Genomic DNA, 20,726 nt, shown 5'->3' with positions numbered 1-20,726 from the left:
CAAAAGAGAGACATCTGAGGACTGAAGACAATACCTTCCATTCAGTGTTCAGACAAATATGTACTGATGAAAATAGTTACCTAAATCCATATAAAAAATAATCAACATAATCGGTTCACAAATTGTTATGGAGTTAGAAGTGTAGCAAAGGGAGAGAGTGGTTATAATCTCCAAAGCTCCCGGTTGATTCATAAAGGTGTGTTAAATAGGTGGCCTGGCAATAATGCATGCAAGTAGCTAACATAGATATAACTCTTAGAGTTTGGTGTGACTTAAGTGATACAGTTTTTGAGACATTTCACATCATTTTATGGTAAAAACTTTGCTCAAAATCTTGTTGAACACAATGTGATGTGTCTTCTGCCTGCACACATCACGTGGTAAAAAAAAAAGGCAAATATCTCTAATTAATTATGTTCCTTTTCTTTCTTTTTTTACATTTTGTTAAAGGGTCAAATAAAGATGTTGTATTAAGAAATTGGACATTTTTCCGTGGGTCAGGCTGATCCTCCATGGTACACAGATGCTTCTTTATAATAACAGATCCAGGATTGCATCATCTGTTGTTAATAAGCCTTGCAATCCTTGCTGCTTACAGTCCTGTAGTCAGGTAAAGAGTTGCTGCAGTGAAGAATGTTTTTCTGCAGCCATGTTTCACATGTTATTGCATTCCTGATTTTCCTGCTGTGTTCTCATCAACACTGCAAGCTTCTTCACTTTATTTACTAACGATCAAGCAAGAATGTCAAGGAAAGAGATTGCTGAGACTTTTCTTCTGTTTACTCTCTCATTTGTTCTCATCCAACATTTACAACCTATTCTTTATAATTTGTCTGGATTTTCTGTGCTCTTCTGGACATTATTTGACTTAGGAAGTTTAATCAGATGTTCCCACAGGTAAACAATTTTCCCACCAGGATGGTAAGTTATCAAAGAAAAAGTAAAAATGTACAAACCTCTTTTCAACAGAAAGCATTGCTGTAGCCCAGCATGAAAAGTCTTATCATGAGCATTTGTTTCCTCTAAAAATCCAAGGACTAATAAATATATATTTAGGAAACTGTACAACCATGTTTTCCAACCTCCTTTTTCTTGAGGACCCATTTCACGCAAATTCTCAAAAGCCCTTGACCCCCTGTGCCACCAAGGGTTCAAAACATGGCTTTTATTCTTTCATTGCATGGCTGTCTTCATTACATTCTTCATTCTTTCATTACATGACTTTTATGCTTTAATTGGCGAGATTCTCACCACAAATGCTGTATTCTGGCTAAGTTCTGTCTTTCAATAAAGCCAAAGTTATATTACCAACTCAGAAAGTCTGCTTTATTTATTCATGTTTTATACCACTTAATCCCAGTTTATCCAATAGCAGGTGCGAGGAAGGTTACACACTGGACAAGTTGCCAGTCCATCGCAGCAGGAGAAGAAGAATCTGCTTCAAGTGGAACAATAACATTAAGTGGACTACAAAACAAGGGATTGTAGGTTCAACGCAGAGAATTGTGGGTAAACAGAACTAAAACATAGGACAACAACTGGGAAAAATAGTGCGGGTCAGAGGAGGAACAACATGCTTAAAGTTCAACACAAAACCGCTCGGATAGGTTTAAGCTCCATGTTTGACTCTACTGTGGTGGAAACAGAAGCTGTCCTGCATTAACCAAAAGATGAGCCAGTTTTCAGCGCCATCTCTGGTGAGCAGTAGAATATGTTATTTTTAAGGTCTGATTCACTTGAGAAGCGCAGTGTGAACACAAACTTGGTCAGAAAGAAAGTTGCAACTCCCAACTATCCTGGGGTCCTGAAGTGATTAGTTTGTTCTATTCTATTCTAATCTATTCTACAGTCAATTAGCAGACACTTTTATCCAAAGCAACTTAAATATGAGAGTGAGAACAACACAAGCACGAAATCCAACAGTAGAAGACATCATTAGAGGTGTGTTTCCAGTACATTACACCTAGAATTGCGCAAAAACTAAATATCGCAATAAAAACAAACTAATAGAAACACCTTCATTTTGAAAAAAGTCTCAAACATTGCATTAGATGTTTTGATATAGAAACATTTAGCAAAAGTGTAATTGAAACACTGTTTTAAGCACGCTACAAACACGTTAAGGGTTGGGGTTGTGACGTGTGAACGTTTGTTGTTACACGTTCCTCGAGGGAGACTTTGTGGTGAGACTCCTCCCCAGGCTAGGGCTGTATGTTCTATTCTACAGTCATTTAGCAGACGCTTTTATCCAAAGCAACTTACATACACGCTCATACCACATTGGGGGGCAACTTAGGGTTTTTAGTGTCTTGCCCAAGGACACTTTGGCACATAGAAGTGTACTTCGTCAGAGGAAGGAATCAAACTTCCAACTTCCCAGTTACATGCCGACTGCTCTTCCACCTGAGCTACAGCTGCCCATGTAAGAATATTTGTTGAGCCAGTTGTTCAATAAAGTTGCAATTAAACACTTACAGTTATCATCCATTCTGTTATGGTAGAACGTAAAGGAAACATAACCAGAATGAAACAGGGGTCAAAACCAGTTCATATCCGGTAAATATGGCGCTGGTATGGAACGAACAATAGCGAATTTCAGAGTTTTAGAAAAGAAAATGAGGAAGAATAGCTTCGAAAAGCAGTCGCAAATTCTCCACGGCAAGTAGAAAACCCTAAAATAACGCTTCGTGGCTGCCTGGCATAAGCCACAATTTTCATAAAATTTCACTAGAGCAACGAGATTTTATGAGACTTCAGGCTAATGCGCTAATCGCTGTTCAATGGAAACACCTGCAAATTTCATTTGTTGTTTGTTGAAACTTAGAAATATTGCTTTATATTTTGCAAAAAAATGTAATCGAAACGCAGCTTTGGTCATGTCATTGAAACCAAAGAGCAGCGAGGGAAACAACAAGTGGAGCAGAAAAAGGGGAGTTTAGTTGAAACAAGAAACCAGAGCTGTTGCTTGTCCTGCTAAGACTGGAATTCATTTGGTGGTTTTATACAAATGCAGCTAAATAGCAGTATCACAATGAAGACATCTTGCTTGGTCTCTTCTTTACAGTCAGCTAGCTAGCTGTAGAAGGAGGGGTGAGTCAGTAAAAGACTTAATAGTGACGAGGAATCAGGATTAACAACCCTGTTCACTATTGTCAGGTGCTTGAAAATCATGCTGAATAAAAATGTAAGGTTATAAGAGAAACAATGTTCACAAAGGTGCAGGAGTAAATTCTGCCTGATAAAGTTAGCATTTTATCATTTTGGCTAAGTTTGTTTATAAAAGGATAAGAATTGATGGTGGATATTCTCTGCATTGCCAAAAAACAAACACATTCTGAAAACTCTAAGTCGCTCTGCCTTTGTGTGTACTTCAAATGTCCCTCCCTTTTTTTATGTTAATGGTCTTTATCTGTTTTCTATTTCCCCTTTTTGTCTTCTTATTTCTTTCTACCATTTAAAAAAAAAGAAAGAAAAAAAGCTGTTGCAGTTTCCTAGTTCTGAATAATGAGTGTATTGCTCCCTCCGTTTAGCCCGAGGCTTACAGAACTAACATCTGGGCTGTTTGGCAAGCTGGACACAGTTGGCCTTCTTGGAAAGCCTCTTCAATGCCGCTCCAGATGCAGGCAAGGCAGGCCTGCCGCACACAGATGGAGACACACATATACACTGGAGCTGGTATGCACGTTGCAAACATACATACACTTTTACACTCACTGGCACAGGGCGCGCTACACACACAAAAGGCATTCATGCGCAAACAGATGCAACCACAAATACAGATGTGGTTAGTGTTAAAGGCACAGTAACTTGCTGACAAACAAATAAATACATAAACCCACTCTCGCGTGCAGATGGAGACAGAAAGGCAGGTGATGTGGTGGGCAGAGCTGGCGTGGTGTTGGCACAGGTAGCATGTTCTCAACAGCTGGCACAGGTTAGGCATTCCTGGGAATTGGAGCCACAAGGCAAATGTTCCCGCTGGCTTGGGGGCTGGCGTTGTGGCAGGCAGGCTGACAGGCTGGCACACCATCACCCACACACACACACACACATCTCTCAAAAACTATGAATCTGGGAGAAAAGGAAGATGCAGTAAAACTGTCACACAAAACTACTGAGCGGTTTACACTGAGAATCTAAAGTGACAGGAACACGAAGCAGCAGCTCAGGTACAAATAAGCTAACACCCAAGGAACAGGATAAGAGGCATCCGCCACTGGCTTATTCTGACTTCATCTGTGTGTGTGTGTGTGCACATGTTTTGTTTTGTTCCTCTCTGTGGAAGTGTATTAGCCTTTTCACTGCCTGAGGGCTCATTTCCTGCCACAGCTGTTGGCTAGTTCCTCTGACATCTGGACTGAGGAGAGACAGACAGGCAGGCAAACAGACACACAAAGCAGAGGCAACAGTATCGCCTTTCATTTCCACATGATATCTGAGATCTTACAAAAAAGAAACTATTTAAGAAGACCACACTGCGGTTTTTGCATTTTCCTGCATCTGGTTTATCAGTCTTCATATTAAGCTCTGTTCCTGCTGTTGTTCCTCCATCACATTGTTTAGCCTGCGTTCATTTTCCTGGACAAACAGCAGCTGTAGCAAGCCTGACTCTTACCATATAACCTACTATAGACGTAGGATTTTTGACGTTTAAAAATGACAGGCTGTAAAGATCCCAGGGCAGACAGGGACATCTTTATGGGACTTTTTTTTTTATGTTTGCAGGAGTGTAGGCCACAGCATGCTTGGTGATTGGTTAGAAATGAGGAGAGTAGTGTCCGCAGGTGCTGGGAAAGTTATCCATTAACCTGTGGCTGTAAGGCTGAAACCAATCAGTTCCCTGGCAGATTCTACACACTCACCACACATCTGAACAATCACCTGCAATCCAGGAACCCACAGAGCCTCCTCAGGCTCACCTCACGGAGTTTGAAGCTTTTGTCTTTTGGATGAGAAGGTGTGGTCAAACACCTGGGTCAATCCCTTTCCAGGGTTTCCATCCAGCCAACATTCTTTATTGACCCATTGAATTTTTTTCAGTAGTAACTCCAGATGGCTCTTTTTTTTTATTTTTTTATTTTCAGTGAGATATGCCAAAACATGCTTTTATACTGCTGTTTATCTGGATATATTTGTTCCTCTCTTGCTTAACTGTTATAGAAAAGGTGAACATTGTCACGGTTGTGGAGGAGGAGGTGAGGACCCAAAAGCAGAGACGGGAGCCAGAGATGTGGAGTGAGGATGTTTATTTCCAAAAACCAAAAAAACCTGAAGGCAAGAAAACACAGCAGGCATGACAAAAGACACCTGAACCTAACACAATGAACCAGCAATGGGGAACAGAAACCGAGGTGTATAAATACACAGGAACCAAACGAGACAGGTCAAGTGAATGAACTAAATGAACCCAGGTGAACTGATGAACAGGAAAGCAAAACAGGAAACAAGAAAATAAAACAGGAACCTAGAACACAAGATGAGACATACAATGACAGAATATAACACCAAGCTGTATTGAATATTGTAAAGATCCCACAGATATTAAGTTTGTCTTTGTATGCAGACGCATGCTGACCTTCACTGTCATATTTACATATGCAAAATGAAAAACAAGCCGATAAAGTCACACTTTCCCATTTCAACGTGACTTTTCAAATTTATAAACATCTATAAAGTAAAAAACAACAACAACAAAAAAAAAACAACTTGTGACAATTCTTTTACATAGTAACTTGTAAGGTCCAGTTTTATTAAATGAACACTGCAGGGTGTATTTGAGTGATGTGACTGGTTGGCTTCTTTCAGTGAGCCAGTAGATGCTTCTGGGTTTGGTAAGGAATCAGAACGTTGTTGATCAGCAGCTTGTACACACAGTCACAGTAAAACTGTTGGTGAGCTTCTGCAGATATGTAACTTTTAAAGTCACACAAAGTGCATCCACTTAGTTAAAAAAAAAAAAAAAAAAAAAAAATTCAGTGGGCAAAAATGTGTGTGGAAGTACTGCATTAAGTCAGTAATCCAGACCAGTGTATGGATCTGTGTTTTTTGTCTTGTTACTTTGTGCAAATGAATTTCTTTCTTGAAGGTATACCTCATCTAGCTCTCCTCCTGTTGCCTTCTTTTTTTTTCTCCACCAAATTTGCCCATTTCATCTATCAAAGCTAAACCAGGTAAACATGTCCAAGGTGAGATAGATTTGCAAACACTATGTCTTTGTTTATGCTGTTTTTGTGGTTCTTTTCTTCTGGGTGTCCAGGAAAAGGAGATTTATTTATCTTAGTGTCTGTCTTAATGCAAACAATGTCATTTTAATGCCTAAAACAAACCAAACGGTAACTAAAGTAAGATTTCAGACCTTCCACCATACAGTTTTATTATCTCTCTGAAAGAAATGGAGAGCTTCCTGAAAGACAACATGCCCTTGAGGGCTTGTACTCCTATTTGCATTCACACCACAAATAAGAAGACAGGAATGTCTTTACAACCAAACGGCAGGTGGAGGAGGAGTCAAAACCATGTTGTAGTGCTTCTCTCACATGTACACCACAAAAGAGCCCATAATATCCAGGATTATCCTGTGTTTTGTATGCAATTTGAACGGTTCACAAATGTTTCAATACTGTGCAAGAAACATACATGGAGATGGGTTCTCTTGCAAAGTTCTCACTTTGAGTTATGGTTGGGAATTTCTGTCTAAAGGAGATGTGTGAACTCTTACTGGCTGCAGTACTATTAGTGTGAACTAAAGATGAGAAGAGGTCGGGTGTATCAGTACTTACATACATACTTAAAGTACCACAATGGCACAATCTGCTAATGCAAAACAAGCCATGTCTTCTATGTCACATGATTATGGAGGACTATTAGATGTCATGATAACAAAGCTGCTAGTGTTTGATTTTCACATTTCTATGGTTTAATGCCGGCTCGCCCTGCAATGGACCGGCGAGCTGTCCATGGTGTACCCTGCCTTTCGCCCAAAGACTGCTGGAATAGGCTGCAGCTTCCCCGCGGCCTTTCCTCGGATTAAGAGATTAGGATAATGAATGAATGAATGAATGAATGAATGAATGAATAATGCAGGCTCTCGAGCAATATTCTTTCCATTTAAGAAATTAACCTAATGATGTTTTAATTTGTAGTAATTATTTTTATTATTATTTTTAAAAGATTTATTTCAATCTAATTAACCTATTAATATATTTTATTATTGTTTTATCAATAATTGATATGAGATTTCATATTTGCATCCATTAAAATAAAAAATCTCACTTATTATGATTATGTGATTTTACTTTTAGTGGCCTAAAAGTGTTAAGATTGATATTAAATATTGATTTAAAAAAAAAAAAAAAAAAAAAGCACCATAAACCATTTGTATGGTCCATCCCTCAGAAGGGGATATACTGCAGTGCTCTATGCAAATATTTCACTGTCTAAATGAATGAAAAAACATATAAATTCATGCTTTAGAATCAGTTTCACAGCTCCTGTCAGGCTTTGTTTTAAAGTTAGTGTTGGTTAAACTGGTGTGGACAGATGTTATTATTAGAAGAAAAAGCTAATTCTACACTGTATGTCTGCTGTATGTAACAGAGCCAAAACACAATGCTTCTCTGCAGTCTCTGTTGCAGCAGTTCGTCCGTGAGGACAAACAAATTACATTTCATGTAGGGAGTATGCTCGGATGATAGCACAAAAAAGTGAATTTGGAAGGTAAAAGCTCTTAATTGTCCAGCAGGGGTGTTAGTCTGTGGCAAGATGGCTGGCCAGATGTAGAGTCCTCCACAAATCTAGCCCACCTCCCCACTTTACAAACGTGCTCACACACACACACCTCTTTTATCTCAGCGAGAAGATGGCTGGCTGGCTGTTGGCTTGGAGGCGCCATTAACCAATTTAGCTTCCAGATGTCCATCATACAGCCACGGCCAAAGCTGCACAGTCCTCTGCGAGCTTCACACGGATGGCTGTGAATCTCAGTCACGCAGACAAAGCTGTGATGTACTGATGCTTGCACACAAAGCAAGACGTATAGAACAGCAGAGACATGAAATGTAGCAGAGACAACTGCAACAGTGTGTTTGTGTTTGTACGTGCGAGTGATATTTGATTGACAGATGCACATCCTGATAAAGCTGAGACTCACTATTTGATCATCTCCAAAATGATCCTCCACCATCTGGAGGGGATAAGCAAGTTAAATACACAGTTGTTCCTCCTGATGTCTTGTCCCCCTGAGACATGAACACACACACATGAATCACAACAACGTGCGGCCTCAAACACACATGCATGTCTCGGAAAGACACGCAGGAACACACACGTAAAGGCAAGCATCCACTCACACAAACACATACTCGCTTTCCTCAAACGGACAGATGCTGCACCTCTAGAGGCACAGAGACCCAGCAGCTGTTCCCCAGCCAGTCAGATGGGCCACCATTGATAGTTCATGAATATTTTACACTCAGTCAGAATGGCTGCGTTCCAGACCGCCTACAACAGCAGCCGCACTGGACCAGATGATCATCATTAAACTGTATGGACGGACTTCCTCCCACTGTCAACTGAAACCAGGTTGCTTAAGTATTTCTTGGAGGTTCAGACACTGACAGAAAGTTTCCTTTGGCCCTGTTAAAGTTTCAAGCTTAGTGTGAGGAATGTTTCCACTATTGTTTTTTATTCCTTTTTAAACCACTACTCACACACTTGTTTAAGTCACGTTACCTGGTTCTCAGGTGAACATCTCACATTTTTTCAACTTAAAACAAAACAATCGCCGCCTGTTTGTTGCTTTGTCTTATTACAACCTAAATATATCAAAACACATTGATGCCATCTTCACACCATCCATGTGAGCTTGAGAGGAGAAAAAAGGTGTGAACATTATGTGTGTGTATGAGTCCTGTTTTGTCATCTATAGCAGATATCTCGCAGTGGCAGCTTGGCTCACGGATCTATGGCAGCTCTGCTGCAAACCCCTGCAAGATAAACATGTTCCCATTCTACAGATATACTGGTAGCACAAGTTGGGATTTCATTCTCTATCACTGTGTTTTAGTCTCTGCCTCAAACGATGGAATAATCTCATCTACCTGGAGCTCAGATTCAAACATCTGTCTGCCTCCCTTCCCATCTTTTTTCTCCTGTTCTGTCTGCCAGACAGAGTCTCGGGAATGATGAGGGAGGCAGCGGCTCTTATGGACAGATAAATGGGCAGAGTCCCTCACAGTGGTTGAGTTTTCCCAAGATGGAAGAAAATAGAGGTTGAGATTCTCATATGAAAAGGCGTCTTCTGTCTGCTTCGTCTTTGAGTTTCCCAAGAAATTGTGAAAGAAAGGGAGATAATGATGGCTGTTGGCACTCGGTTGCCTTTGTGAGCTGCTTTTTATAGTTTGTTTGATTGCTTCGGCCTCCCCGCTGCTTTGAAACTGAGCTGAACAATTCACCAGACAAGATATGTCTGTGAATTAACTTCATATATATATATATATATATATATATATATATATATATATATATATATATATATATATATATATATATATATATATATATATACACATATATATTTCATGCACAGCATCTTACGGTGAGTTTAAATAGGCTTAAACTCCTCAAATTCCAAATTTTCTGACATTTTTGAAGGTCGAAAACAAGCTTAAGATGACATGGAATGATATTTGTTGCATCCAGTTGACAGAAAAAAGACATAAAGCATCAAGAACAGCCTTTTTTAAACGATATGCATTTATTAATTGCATCCTCCATGAAGAGGCTGGATTCTTCTTTTTTTCTTCTTCTACTCCTTTTGCATACTTGTGGAGTACCATCATCAAAATCCCTTTCAGAAGTGCTGAGGAAGTGTTTTCAAACAGCTGTCTGTGCTGAAGAGCTTTGAATATATAAAAAAAAAAAAATGTTGACAAGCAAAATGTAATTAATGCTGCAAACAGATGCTAGAACCTGTGAAGCTGTACAGCCGTAATGTCTCAGGTACAGCCAGAGGTTTTTCACTGAACTGCATTAAAGAAAGCTGCACTCAAGATTGTGTGTTCCAGCGGGCAAAAGTAAAAAGCTGAATGAGAGCATCAAATGCTTTTGAGTGAAAACAGATACAGGGAAGAGAGCAAAATAATGCCTGAAACACTGACTTACAGCTGTGTGTCAGGTAAACACATGCAAAACTACAACTTCAGCACGAATGTGAAGACTGTGCTGGAATAATCCTCTTCTTTTCTTATGTTTCTGATTATTTTGCACACTATTAAAAAGTTTAGCAACTATTATCTAAATTCATCACCAGCATATATGCAAATTGTTTCCTTTTCATTATGCAAATACTTTTGCAACATGCTTATTATCTACATAAAGTGGCATAAAGCATAATTGAACTGAGCTGAATGGAGAGAATTGGAGTTGATAATCTGGGATCTATAGTGACCTCCAGAGGTGGAAAGTAGAAAACCTGCTGAAAATTTGCTTTATTTCCTCTGAGCAACACACATGCTCAAATTAGTGCGTGCACTTTTCCTGAAACGTCTGCTTTCTGTGAAATTTATATTTATAAGAAGTTCTGTTATCATTGCTATGAGGATGTTTGAAGATCTGAAGAAGGCCTGATTGTTCCCCCCTGAATATTTGAGACCATTTGTGGATGAGTGCATGTAATTTCCTCTCAGTTTCAAGAAAAAAAAGGGAGCTAAACCTAAACAAAAACATTTGCTGCAGACGTCTGCTCTGCACGTTGGTTCTTTTTTATGTTTTCATCCCGCCTGCTTTCTGCTTTGTCTTTAGTTTTCAGCTGTAGGGAGGATAAAACAGCCCTAATTTCAAACATCAGTTTTCTGCTCACACACACACACACACACACACACACGCACACACACACACACACTTCTAGCATCTGTCAGTGGAAAAACAATGCGTTGATCTAAATGGAAATACAAGGAAGTTGAGAAAAGTTTCAAAAGCTACACAGGAATCTCCTGATAAATTAACTCAGACCAGATTTTATTAGATCCTGAGTAGAATGATCCTAACAAGAGCCTAATATTGACTAAAATTTGCAGAGATCCTCTACAAAAATAGTTGTGCTCTTTTATATTTATCACACAAATTAGCTAATAGTTTTGTAAGTCTGCCCTTAAATCCAATTTTGTGTGCAGGCCTATTGTTGGTCTGCTTGCTGGGCCCAATTGTGCTTTCTTGCATGAACAAGGGGCTCATTGTAATTTGCTGGTAACATAGATCCCCAAATTGATAGACACATAACAGGGTCATCATTCATTTGCATTTTAACTAGTCCTTCAGCTATGACACCAGATCGTGTGAATTCATTACCATACAGCGCTGCAGTTCATCCAGCCATCTATTAGTAACGCCAATTAGTTTACTGGGACAGGTTTAGGGAGTGCAAACAGGCCCGTGGACTCACTCAGGCAACCAGAGCCACACAAACTTTTTTCATGCCGAGGCTCTCGTGACAAGCAGACGCTGTATAAAAGGTGGGTGGGTTTTTTTTGTCCCAATGACCCACATCTGAGAGGATTTAAAAAAACGTGATAGATGCCACTGTCAAACATGTGAGGTGCCACATTCTTACTTTGTCAGTCTATGGTTGGAGCTGTGATTTTGCCCTTGTTATAACACAGTTTTACTTTTTTTTTTATTTTTATCACTGTGTTTGTGCAGGATCACTGGTTTGACCACCTGAACTTCTCTTTTTTCAAACAAAATATGTAAAACTCTATGGTGCTCCATGTCCCAGATTTAGTGCTTTTTTCTGTTTTTGAATGTCTGCAATACACATACATCTTTGCAATTTTCACACACTGTAAAAAGACATCAATCAAAATATGTGGGTAAAAATGATGGATCTGCAGACAAATTACGATTCAATTCAGCCTTCACACAAGTCATTCATGAAATGGCCTGGTTATTGTAAACTGCATTTTACAGGTTAAACAGGCTTCAGCGCACAAAGCCTTGGAGTTACAAGGCAAAGCGAGTCATAGGTCTCCTATTAAAGTGCCTGTCATGTGTCTCTTGGGGGGTTAAAACCTGCCAGCCAGCACAGAAACCTGTTACAATTAAAAGGCTTGTTTCCTTTGCCTTTGTTGCTCATTTAAAATAAATTACAATAACTTGTATCTTTTTTCTTTCCTTTTTCTTTTTACTTGAGTACAGAGGTATGAGCACATCTGTCACTTCTCAGAATCAAGGCAATGAAAGTCAGAAAATAAATGTTTTACAGAGGAGATAAACTTCAATGTCAGGGTCAAGCTCAGTAAAACTGATAAAAAACTGATTTTAATATTATAATATAATCAGTTAATGCTGATTATTATTAAAGTTAACTAATTGTTTACTCAATAAATTATGGTTAAAACAAACTCAAACAACCAAAGTGAATCAAACTGCACATTAATCAATCAATAATCAAAACTGTAGTGATTGCCAGACATGGCATAATCAGTCATGGCGCTAATGACATCAATATTTATGAGCTGCAGTTAAATGATGAGAAACAAGACCTGAAATCAGGCAATAAATACATATTGGATAAGTATATAAATTCTAAATTGCTAAATAAAGGTCACTAAATTTTGTTTTTGTCAATAATTACTGAGAAATTAGCAATTTTAAGAGTGAATTATACTTTCTAAAAAGTATCCTCAAGCAATATTCAATCTCTTTGAGCCGCAACTGAAAACATTCAGTGAAGGGCATCTAATCTGCAGCTCAAAATAATCTCCAATTATGGCACAATTTAATCGTTTATTAACATATGTTTAAAAAAAACAAACAAACAAACAAAAAAAAACCTAAAACAACAACAAAATGAATTTTAAAAAAAATGCTGCATTTCAAAAAAGTTTGCACAGAAACGTACAAGTTATTTCCTTTTTGGGTTTTAAAATGCATGAAAATGTCATTTCAAGAACAGAGCATTTTATTGCAGATCTATTTGTTTATTTGCTCAATCTGTGCATATGTTAAATGACATGCTCATTAATTACTTCCGTCACTCATCCTGAGGAAAAATAATTAAATATATGAGACGTAAGATTGCAACTAAAATCGACACACTTTTACAACAGCACAAAAACTTACCTCCATCACATCCACACACTTCATTAAATTCAGATTTACTATAATTCAGTATGATGTTAATCATTTATTACATCTTAATATTGATCATACATAATTAAAAAGACACCTCACGAGGAGGCACATCTGTTTCATGCCACTGATTAAGACCTGCTTGTTTACCACTGTAACATCAACAATGAAGTGCTGAGCATTATCCAGTAGAAACCTATCAAGGTGGTGGTGCACCTGCTCACATCAGCTCCGCCCCCCTCCCCAAACACCCCCCCCCCCCCCCTTCCTCCGTGACTACAGTTCCCAGCGTGCACCGCGCCGCTCTCCACTCGCTCTCCGCTGCGCCAGTCCACCCCGCTGACTCGCAGAACCAGTTGGTTTGGCCCAGCTTCTCCTTCCCTGCCTCCTCACTGTGTGTGCTGCTGTTGTTGTTGCCTGGTGTCAACCTACGCCGACGAGAGAAGAAGACATATCCCCTCCCTCTCCTCCTCTCTTAGAGGCCCTCCACTTTCTTCCTCGCCGGCACCATTGGCTTCCGTGCCGTGCCAGTCAACTCGCCTCCTTTTTCCCCACAGCTCGAGTTGAGCAGCAACAGCTCGGAAACATCTGGCCGCCGCAGAGTGCTACACTCCCCCGTCCCCAAGCCTGCTCGCCTCGGCAGCCTGTTATGGAAATTAGTCCAAAGTCAATCTAGTTTGGAAGGGGGAGAAAAAAAAGGGGAGAGGATTTGGACGGAGGAAGCGGGGAAGACGCTGGACCTTGTTGTCTGTAAGTGCTGCTTCTTAACACCGGAGGCTCAGGAGATAGAGGGGTGGGTTACGGAGGGGGAAAAGTAGCTAAACCTTCCTTAGCATGACTGCGTTGTCTTCACGCAGAAGAGTTGCTATGTTAGCTGTCCCTGTGCGGTGTCCCTCCGCGGTGTCCCTCCGCGGTGTTTCCCCAGCTGTTGTCACGGCACCGGGGCCTTACGAACAGCTGGAAATAGCCCATTATTTTATCCTGTCCGTCTTACTTTTGTTAGCCGTGTTCGGGCTTTAGCTAGCTGCGTGGGTCTCCGTGTGTGCGTGTGTGTGTTTCTGTGTTTGTTGTGTCTTCTGGTAAGAAATTAATTACAGTCTCCTCGTGTTGTTCAGCAGCTGTGTGTAAACGTGGTAGTCGGAATATTACTTGGACTTTTTAAGATCATTTTCTTGGCAGGTCGAAGCTTAAGCGTTCAGTTTGGTTTGAGCTTTCAACTATTTAATTGGTTTCATTTATAACAAACTTGTACAACAGATTAACGGAAGTGAGAAATTGTGTTTAAAGAGAGGTGAAAATGAATTTAAATAGATCGCTGTAATTGAAAGGGTTGAGATAAAAGTCCAGTGGTGGAGTTGATGCAAAGTTTATAATGGTATTACACTTTTCCCATCATCCCTTCATTCATTTTGATCAAGTTAAATATGTGAAAATCGACTTATAAAGCAAATAAAAATAATTATTATCCGCTTTCTATCCACGTTTGTGTTGAAGTACGAAATCAGGCGCGGCGATATATTAAAAAAAACAAATCGCCCTTTAAACTTCGCTGAACATGCTTTGCCATCATATTTAAATAGAAAACAAAAGCAGATGAGCAAATGGAGACACTGTAAACTGTAAATCAGCGCATTTCCCCTTTAAAACATTGAAACGAAAAGCGAAATAAAGCTGCAGGAATGAGTTTCTCTCTGGCTTGTTAAAGGCTTGTCTGGCTTTTTGTTTAGGAGCTGGACTCACTATATTCTTTATTTTTCGGAACTTGTATCCATTTCTTTCTTTAATATATATATATATATATATATATATTATCTTTTTTGTTGTTGCTGTTAGTTGTCTGGAAGGTCCTAAGTAAAAAAAAAAAAAAAAGGGGGGGGGGAGCATGGTTAGATTGAGGAATGAATGAGTGAGAGGATGAATGAATACAAGACGAGGCGCCGCGGCGCTGAACCGTAAAGAAGTGGGAAACAATATCAGCTGCTGCGTCTGTCAGTAACAAATGTGCTGTGTTGGCTTTTGTTTATGGTTACTGGAAGGAGGTAGACTGGGAAGGGGGATTTAAAATTTTTTTAAAAAGGAAGCAAAAATTTAAAAAAAAAAAAAGTTGCATTAAAAGTACAGAGGTAATATAAATATATTTCTTGTCTTGATGGTAGGAAAGGGTGAGTAAACTCTTCTGTTTAATAAGTACCAAAATCGGCATCCTTCTGCATTTAATAGGTTTTTTTTCCCAGAGAGCAAGAAGAAGGGGGAGAGAAAGAGAGACAAAGTTGTGCGGTGTTGGTAGAATGAAAGAGGAGTCTGGTGGCAGGAGTGTAGAGGAGGCAGCATATGGCTGTAGAAAGAGCACAGCTGGAGGTAGCATCTCCATCTGAGGATGATGTCAGAGCAGCTGACAGGCTGCCATCCACCCCACCTCCTCCTCCTCCAACCCCTCCACCGCCTCCACCCCTCCCCAGTCCTTTATTGTGAGTCTCAGCGGCAGCCTGGGAGAGTTAGTGCAGTGTGTATGTGTGCACGCTGTGTGTGTTTGCGGCTGCCGATCAGCGCCAGTTAAGAGGAGGAGGAAGAGGAGGAGGGAGGTGGTATCTCGTTCCCCCTCCAACATCTCCTCCACTTTGCATCTGTTCCTCGCAGTTTGAACAGCGTATTTTTTTTTTTCGGGGGGGTTTTTTTTAGTTTTTTTTTCTTTTTTCGGGGGGGGGGGGGTTTGCTTTTTTTTTGTTGTTGTTTTTTGCCTGCCTCCCCTCCTCTACTCTCCTCTTCTACCCACTCATTGATTCATAGAGAGAAGGATTCGCTGCCATTCTCAGCCAGAGAACTTGGTTATTCTGCCACTGTGGAGTTAATCAAGTTGATGCATACTGCTGCAGGTATCGTTTTGTGCGTGTGTGTTTGTGTGTGTGTACACATGTGAGCGAAAGGAGCAGGAGGGTCCAGGATAGTAGAGCAGTTATTTTGTTTTGTTGTGGAGATCTCCGGCGTGTCAAACCTTCGTGAAGCTGCTGCTGAGTGCTTCAGTAGTTAACGGAAAAAGTAGTCGGTGCTGCCTGTCTGAGGATAATTGCTGTCCGGAAACACTTTGCTGTGTTTTTAGTTTGTAGTCGGAGGAAGGCTGCGTTTAAAACTCTGCTTCTGCTTCTGTTTTCAAGCTGTTTTCCCAGAAATTTTGTTGGGACACTTGTTCGTAAGTGGATGCATTCTTTCTTTTCTCTTTATTTTCAGCCCTTATTGTTTTTATCACATTATTTATTACCAGTAGAGTCATTTTTAAAGAGTTTTAATTGTTCTGTAACTGGCTAAAATTGTGAAATAACATACTGTATTTAATAAAAAGCAGAAAATAATTTAAATAAAATGAACTAAGCAGCTATTTTATCTTAATTATCTAATCCGTTTTTCCCTTCCAGTTAATTCTAACCCACTGTAAAATTACTTGAAAGCATGTGCGGTCTGCTCTACCCACTTTTCCCCCTCCTGCCGGCTGGAGTAGAGGAGACTAATTTAGAAGTTGCAGATTTGAGCTGCCTGAATTGGCTAGACAGCTGTAATCGCACTCCCTCCTAGTCTTAATCTCTTTATCTGGCTAGCAGCTGCCATATGGCCCCCGTCAGCTGGATCAGATGTGGGTAAGCCTCCCTCCCTGGCCGTCCCAGCTTCTCCCTCACCCTCTCCCTCCCTGCCCCTTCCGCATGGGTCTTTCTCAGACCCCTTGGTTGAGCGGGCTGGCCGGCCCGGGTGGGTCGAGTCGGGTGGGCTGGTTGACTGGCTGCTGGCCCTCCAGAGCCTCCGCTGACAGCTCCCTCCCCGACACCGCCGTCTTTATTTTTAGCCATCTTTAAGGATTAGGATTGATGCTGTGACGAGCAGGGCACTTACAGTGATTGTATTGTAAATCTTCTCTTCTGGGTGGTGGTGGGTGGGAGGGTTGAGGAAGGGGGCAGCTTCTTCTACGGGGCGGATGTGCTGAGTTTTTCTTGTAACATTCAGACGGGAAGGAGTATGTGAGTGACGAATGGTCTATGTGTGTGTGTGTGTGTGTGTGTGTGTGTGTGTATGTGTGTGTGTGTGTGTGTGTGTGTGTGTGTGTGAGGAGGAGGTAGCAGAGGGGTTTGGCTGGACAGAGGGGTGGGGTTGAGGGGGGGAGGTGGGAGGTGGTACACCCTTGTCCCCGTAAGTCCGCTCATTAAAAGCAGTCTGAGCAAGCCGGAGGGTGAGCACACACACACATACACAATACGTAGACGCACACACGCTTACAATCTTGGTTGAGCTTGATTCAGATGAGGTGATTTAACTGCTTTGGTTAACACAGCGCAGAGCGGGACTCATGTATTTTCTCAGGCAGGACAAATCGACTTGGTTAACAGGTGGGACTTTATGCCTTTTTCTTCTCTTGTAAATTTATTCCTTTATCATCTTCTTATTATTATTTACTTTTTTTTTTTTCTACAGTTCAACAACTAGATCATTTCCACCAATTCTTCTTTTAGGAGGCATTACCACATATTTTCTGTCTTCTCTTTCCCGTCTAATCTCACACCTAAAGCCGGCGCCAGCGGGTTAAACAAGGGACAAGCTGTTTTGTTTTCTGACAGGGCGATTTCAATTGGACAGTTTTTCTGCTCGACTTAGCCTGCGGAGGTGGTTTGTAGGTAGGCTGGGTACTAAGAGTGTGCCTGTGTGTGTGTGTGTGTGTGTGTGTGTGTGTGTGTGTGTGTGTGTGTGTGTGTGTGTGTGTGTTTTGAACGCGAGGACAGCGTGTGCAGCTGAAAGCTGGTTACCTAAAAGGGCTGTGCCAGGCCAGGCCAAAGTGGGTTAATAAAAATAACCAGCGTAGGAGCAGCGACAATCCAGGAGTGCAAGCAGAGGAGTTGGAGAGATGCAGAAAGACGGAGAGGCAGAGTAGAGGAATCTGTCGCTGGTGGTTTACCTGAGATTAAGTCTTGGTCGTGGTGAAACTGAAGCAACTCCTGAATTCAGTTTATATTCATGTAATTTTGTCAATTTACTCATTTTAATTGTAATTATTGCTGTTTTTTCTTCTATTTGCTTTTCTTTTTATTTATTTAGACCCAGTATTTGACTCATTGGCAGCATCATGCTGATGCATTTGTGGTTTATGTTAAATATTTCCATTCCTGTATAACCACTTAATCTTCTGCGACACATTTTTATCTTATTTGATATTTTCTTAAAGTGTACCGTATTTCGTGTGTCGTTCTTCTCACCGCTGCTGACCTACCTTTTTGCGATGCTTTGCCGCTCGCTTTGCGGTTTCTTTCCACCGCTTCAAACCAGATGTGAGATGTTGGCGTTTGTCTTGTCCCTCTTCTCTTTCCGCGTTTTCTTGTTTTATTTCTTTCTTCTTGACTGGTTTACCATAATTTTATTTGCAGAACTTCTTACAAAAAAAAGCCTGAAATTATGATGAGAAACACGTCTGTTTTTATTTACTGTTTCAGCAACTTTGTCTCATTTTTACTTTACCTTCTGCTGGTTTTGCTTTAACATTTAAATTTTCATTTCTGTTTTTGGAAACATATATTATTAAACACCCAACATAGATGGGAAAGAGAGAGTCTGAAGAGGATGCTGAGAGTCTGATGAGATGTACTCATGTCTGACTGTGTTTCTGTGTGTGGCTGCAGGTTATGAGGACGGCAGGATGGAGTTTCCAGACCACAGCAGACATTTACTCCAGTGTCTGAGCGAGCAGCGACATCAGGGCTTCCTTTGTGACTCCACGGTGTTAGTGGGTGATGCCCAGTTCCGTGCCCACCGCGCCGTGTTGGCCTCCTGCAGCATGTACTTTCACCTTTTCTACAAGGACCAGCTGGATAAGAGAGATGTGGTGCACCTGAACAGCGACATCGTCACGGCCCCAGCCTTCTCCCTGCTCCTAGAGTTTATGTACGAGGGCAAGCTGCAGTTCCAGGACCTTCCCGTAGAGGATGTGCTGGCAGCGGCGAGCTACTTACACATGTATGACATTGTCAAGGTGTGTAAGAAACGTTTGAAGCAGAAGGCCACAGCGGAGGCAGACAGCACGCGCAGAGAGGACGACGGCGGCTCCAGCTGCTCTGACAAGGCCGACAGTCTATCAGATGGTTCAACAGGCAGACCTGCTACTGCCGATCTGCTTCACAGTGATGAAGAAGAGGAGGGGAAGGCCGAAGGAGGTCCACTGTGGCTGAGGCTGCCATCTGCAGACAGATCAGGGACACAAGCCATCGCCACAACAAGTCCAGGGCACGGTGAGGCGGAGACGCAGGGTGGAGACGGCCCCGGGGAGGGAGGAAAGGTGCCTTCACCTGCCGGCAGCCCAAGCAGCTCCACCGGATCTCTCTCCCAGAGATCCCACCGTTCCATGAGCTCTCACAGAGGGCACAGAGGCAGGCGGGTATCGAATGACGCAGCTGATTGCGTCCTGGACTTGTCCGTCAAGCCGATCTCCATTAGCAACCACAATAACCACCACCAGTCCTATTTCAGTGGGGCAGCTACGCCAGACAGCCTGCAAAGCCCATTGGCTGTGAGGGTGAAGGTAGAGAGGGGCGTGGCTTCAGATGAGGAAGAGGAGCTAGGAGGTGGGGACTATAACATGGAGCACAGCGGCCTCACCAAGGCAGCCGTTCCCAACACGAACGGGGGCCTGACCCATCATGGGGTTGGGGGTCCACTGTCGGCTCAGCGGAGGCTCGGGCTGGAGGCGCACCTGTCCGCTCTGCGAGAGGCGTCTCTGGCCTCGGAGCTGGAGCGGGATGAGAAACCTCCGCCCTCGGCAGACGACGAGGACATCCTAGGAGGAGAAAACGAGCGCGCTCAGGCAGAGGTGGCCAACATGGATAGCTCGCTGCTGCCTTACGTCTCCAACATGCTCTCAGCTCAGCACAACCAGATCTTCATGTGCCCGCTGTGCAACAAGGTTTTCCCCTCCCCCCACATCCTCCAGCTTCACCTCAGCTCCCACTTCAGGGAGCAGGAGGGCATCCGCTCCAAGCCCGCTGGAGACGTCAACGTGCCCACCTGCACCATCTGCAGCAAAACCTTCTCCTGCATGTACACGTTGAAGCGCCACGAGCGGACACACTCGGGCGAAAAGCCCTACACCTGCACCACCTGCGGCAAGAGCTTCCAGTACTCACACAACCTCAGCCGCCACGCGGTGGTGCATACGCGCGAGAAGCCGCACGCTTGCAAGTGGTGCGAGCGGCGCTTCACGCAATCCGGGGACCTCTACCGACACATCCGCAAGTTCCATTGCGAACTGGTCAACTCGCTGTCAGTGAAGAGCGAACCGCTGGCGTTGCCCAATGTCAGGGATTGGGCGATCGAGGACAGCTCCCAGGAACTGTGGAAGTAGAAGCAGACTGCTGGGCTGGATAAAGGGAAAGAGACAGGAGAGAGAAAGAAGGGTAGAGCGGCTTGGGGTTGAGGCGGAAGGGAGGTGAAGGGGTGTGAAAGTCGGGATTTAAGCGAGTCATGTTCTTGTTAATTGCAACATCTCATCCAACTGCACTTTAATAGCACATGAAAATGTTACTACTGAGTTATTTTGTTGCTATTTTGGGTTTTTTTTTTTTGTTTTTGTTTTA

General features: G+C 42.1%; 1 protein-coding gene across 2 annotated transcripts; it reads left to right on the top strand.

Annotated features, from left to right (window-relative positions):
• Positions 1–13,686: 13,686 nt before the first annotated feature.
• On the top strand, positions 13,687–20,494 carry zbtb18 (zinc finger and BTB domain containing 18; the record flags this gene model as incomplete). 2 transcript variants are annotated; one of them, XM_079249154.1, is made up of 2 exons in its annotated part: positions 13,687–13,878; positions 18,780–20,494. In XM_079249154.1, the coding sequence occupies one exon, from the start codon at positions 18,797–18,799 to the stop codon at positions 20,492–20,494; it is 1,698 nt and encodes a 565-aa protein (XP_079105280.1). The 2 variants fall into 2 exon arrangements, with proteins under 2 accessions (XP_079105280.1, XP_079105279.1); XM_079249153.1 differs by lacking the exon at positions 13,687–13,878 and adding an exon at positions 17,459–17,498.
• Positions 20,495–20,726: the final 232 nt, after the last annotated feature.

The sequence above is a fragment of the Telmatherina bonti genome (genome assembly GCF_933228915.1).
Source record: "Telmatherina bonti genome assembly, chromosome: 11".
Taxonomy (NCBI): Eukaryota; Metazoa; Chordata; class Actinopteri; order Atheriniformes; family Telmatherinidae; genus Telmatherina; species Telmatherina bonti.
The sequence above is the reverse complement of the archived record's forward strand: the minus strand, read 5'-3'. Positions and strand labels throughout refer to the sequence as shown.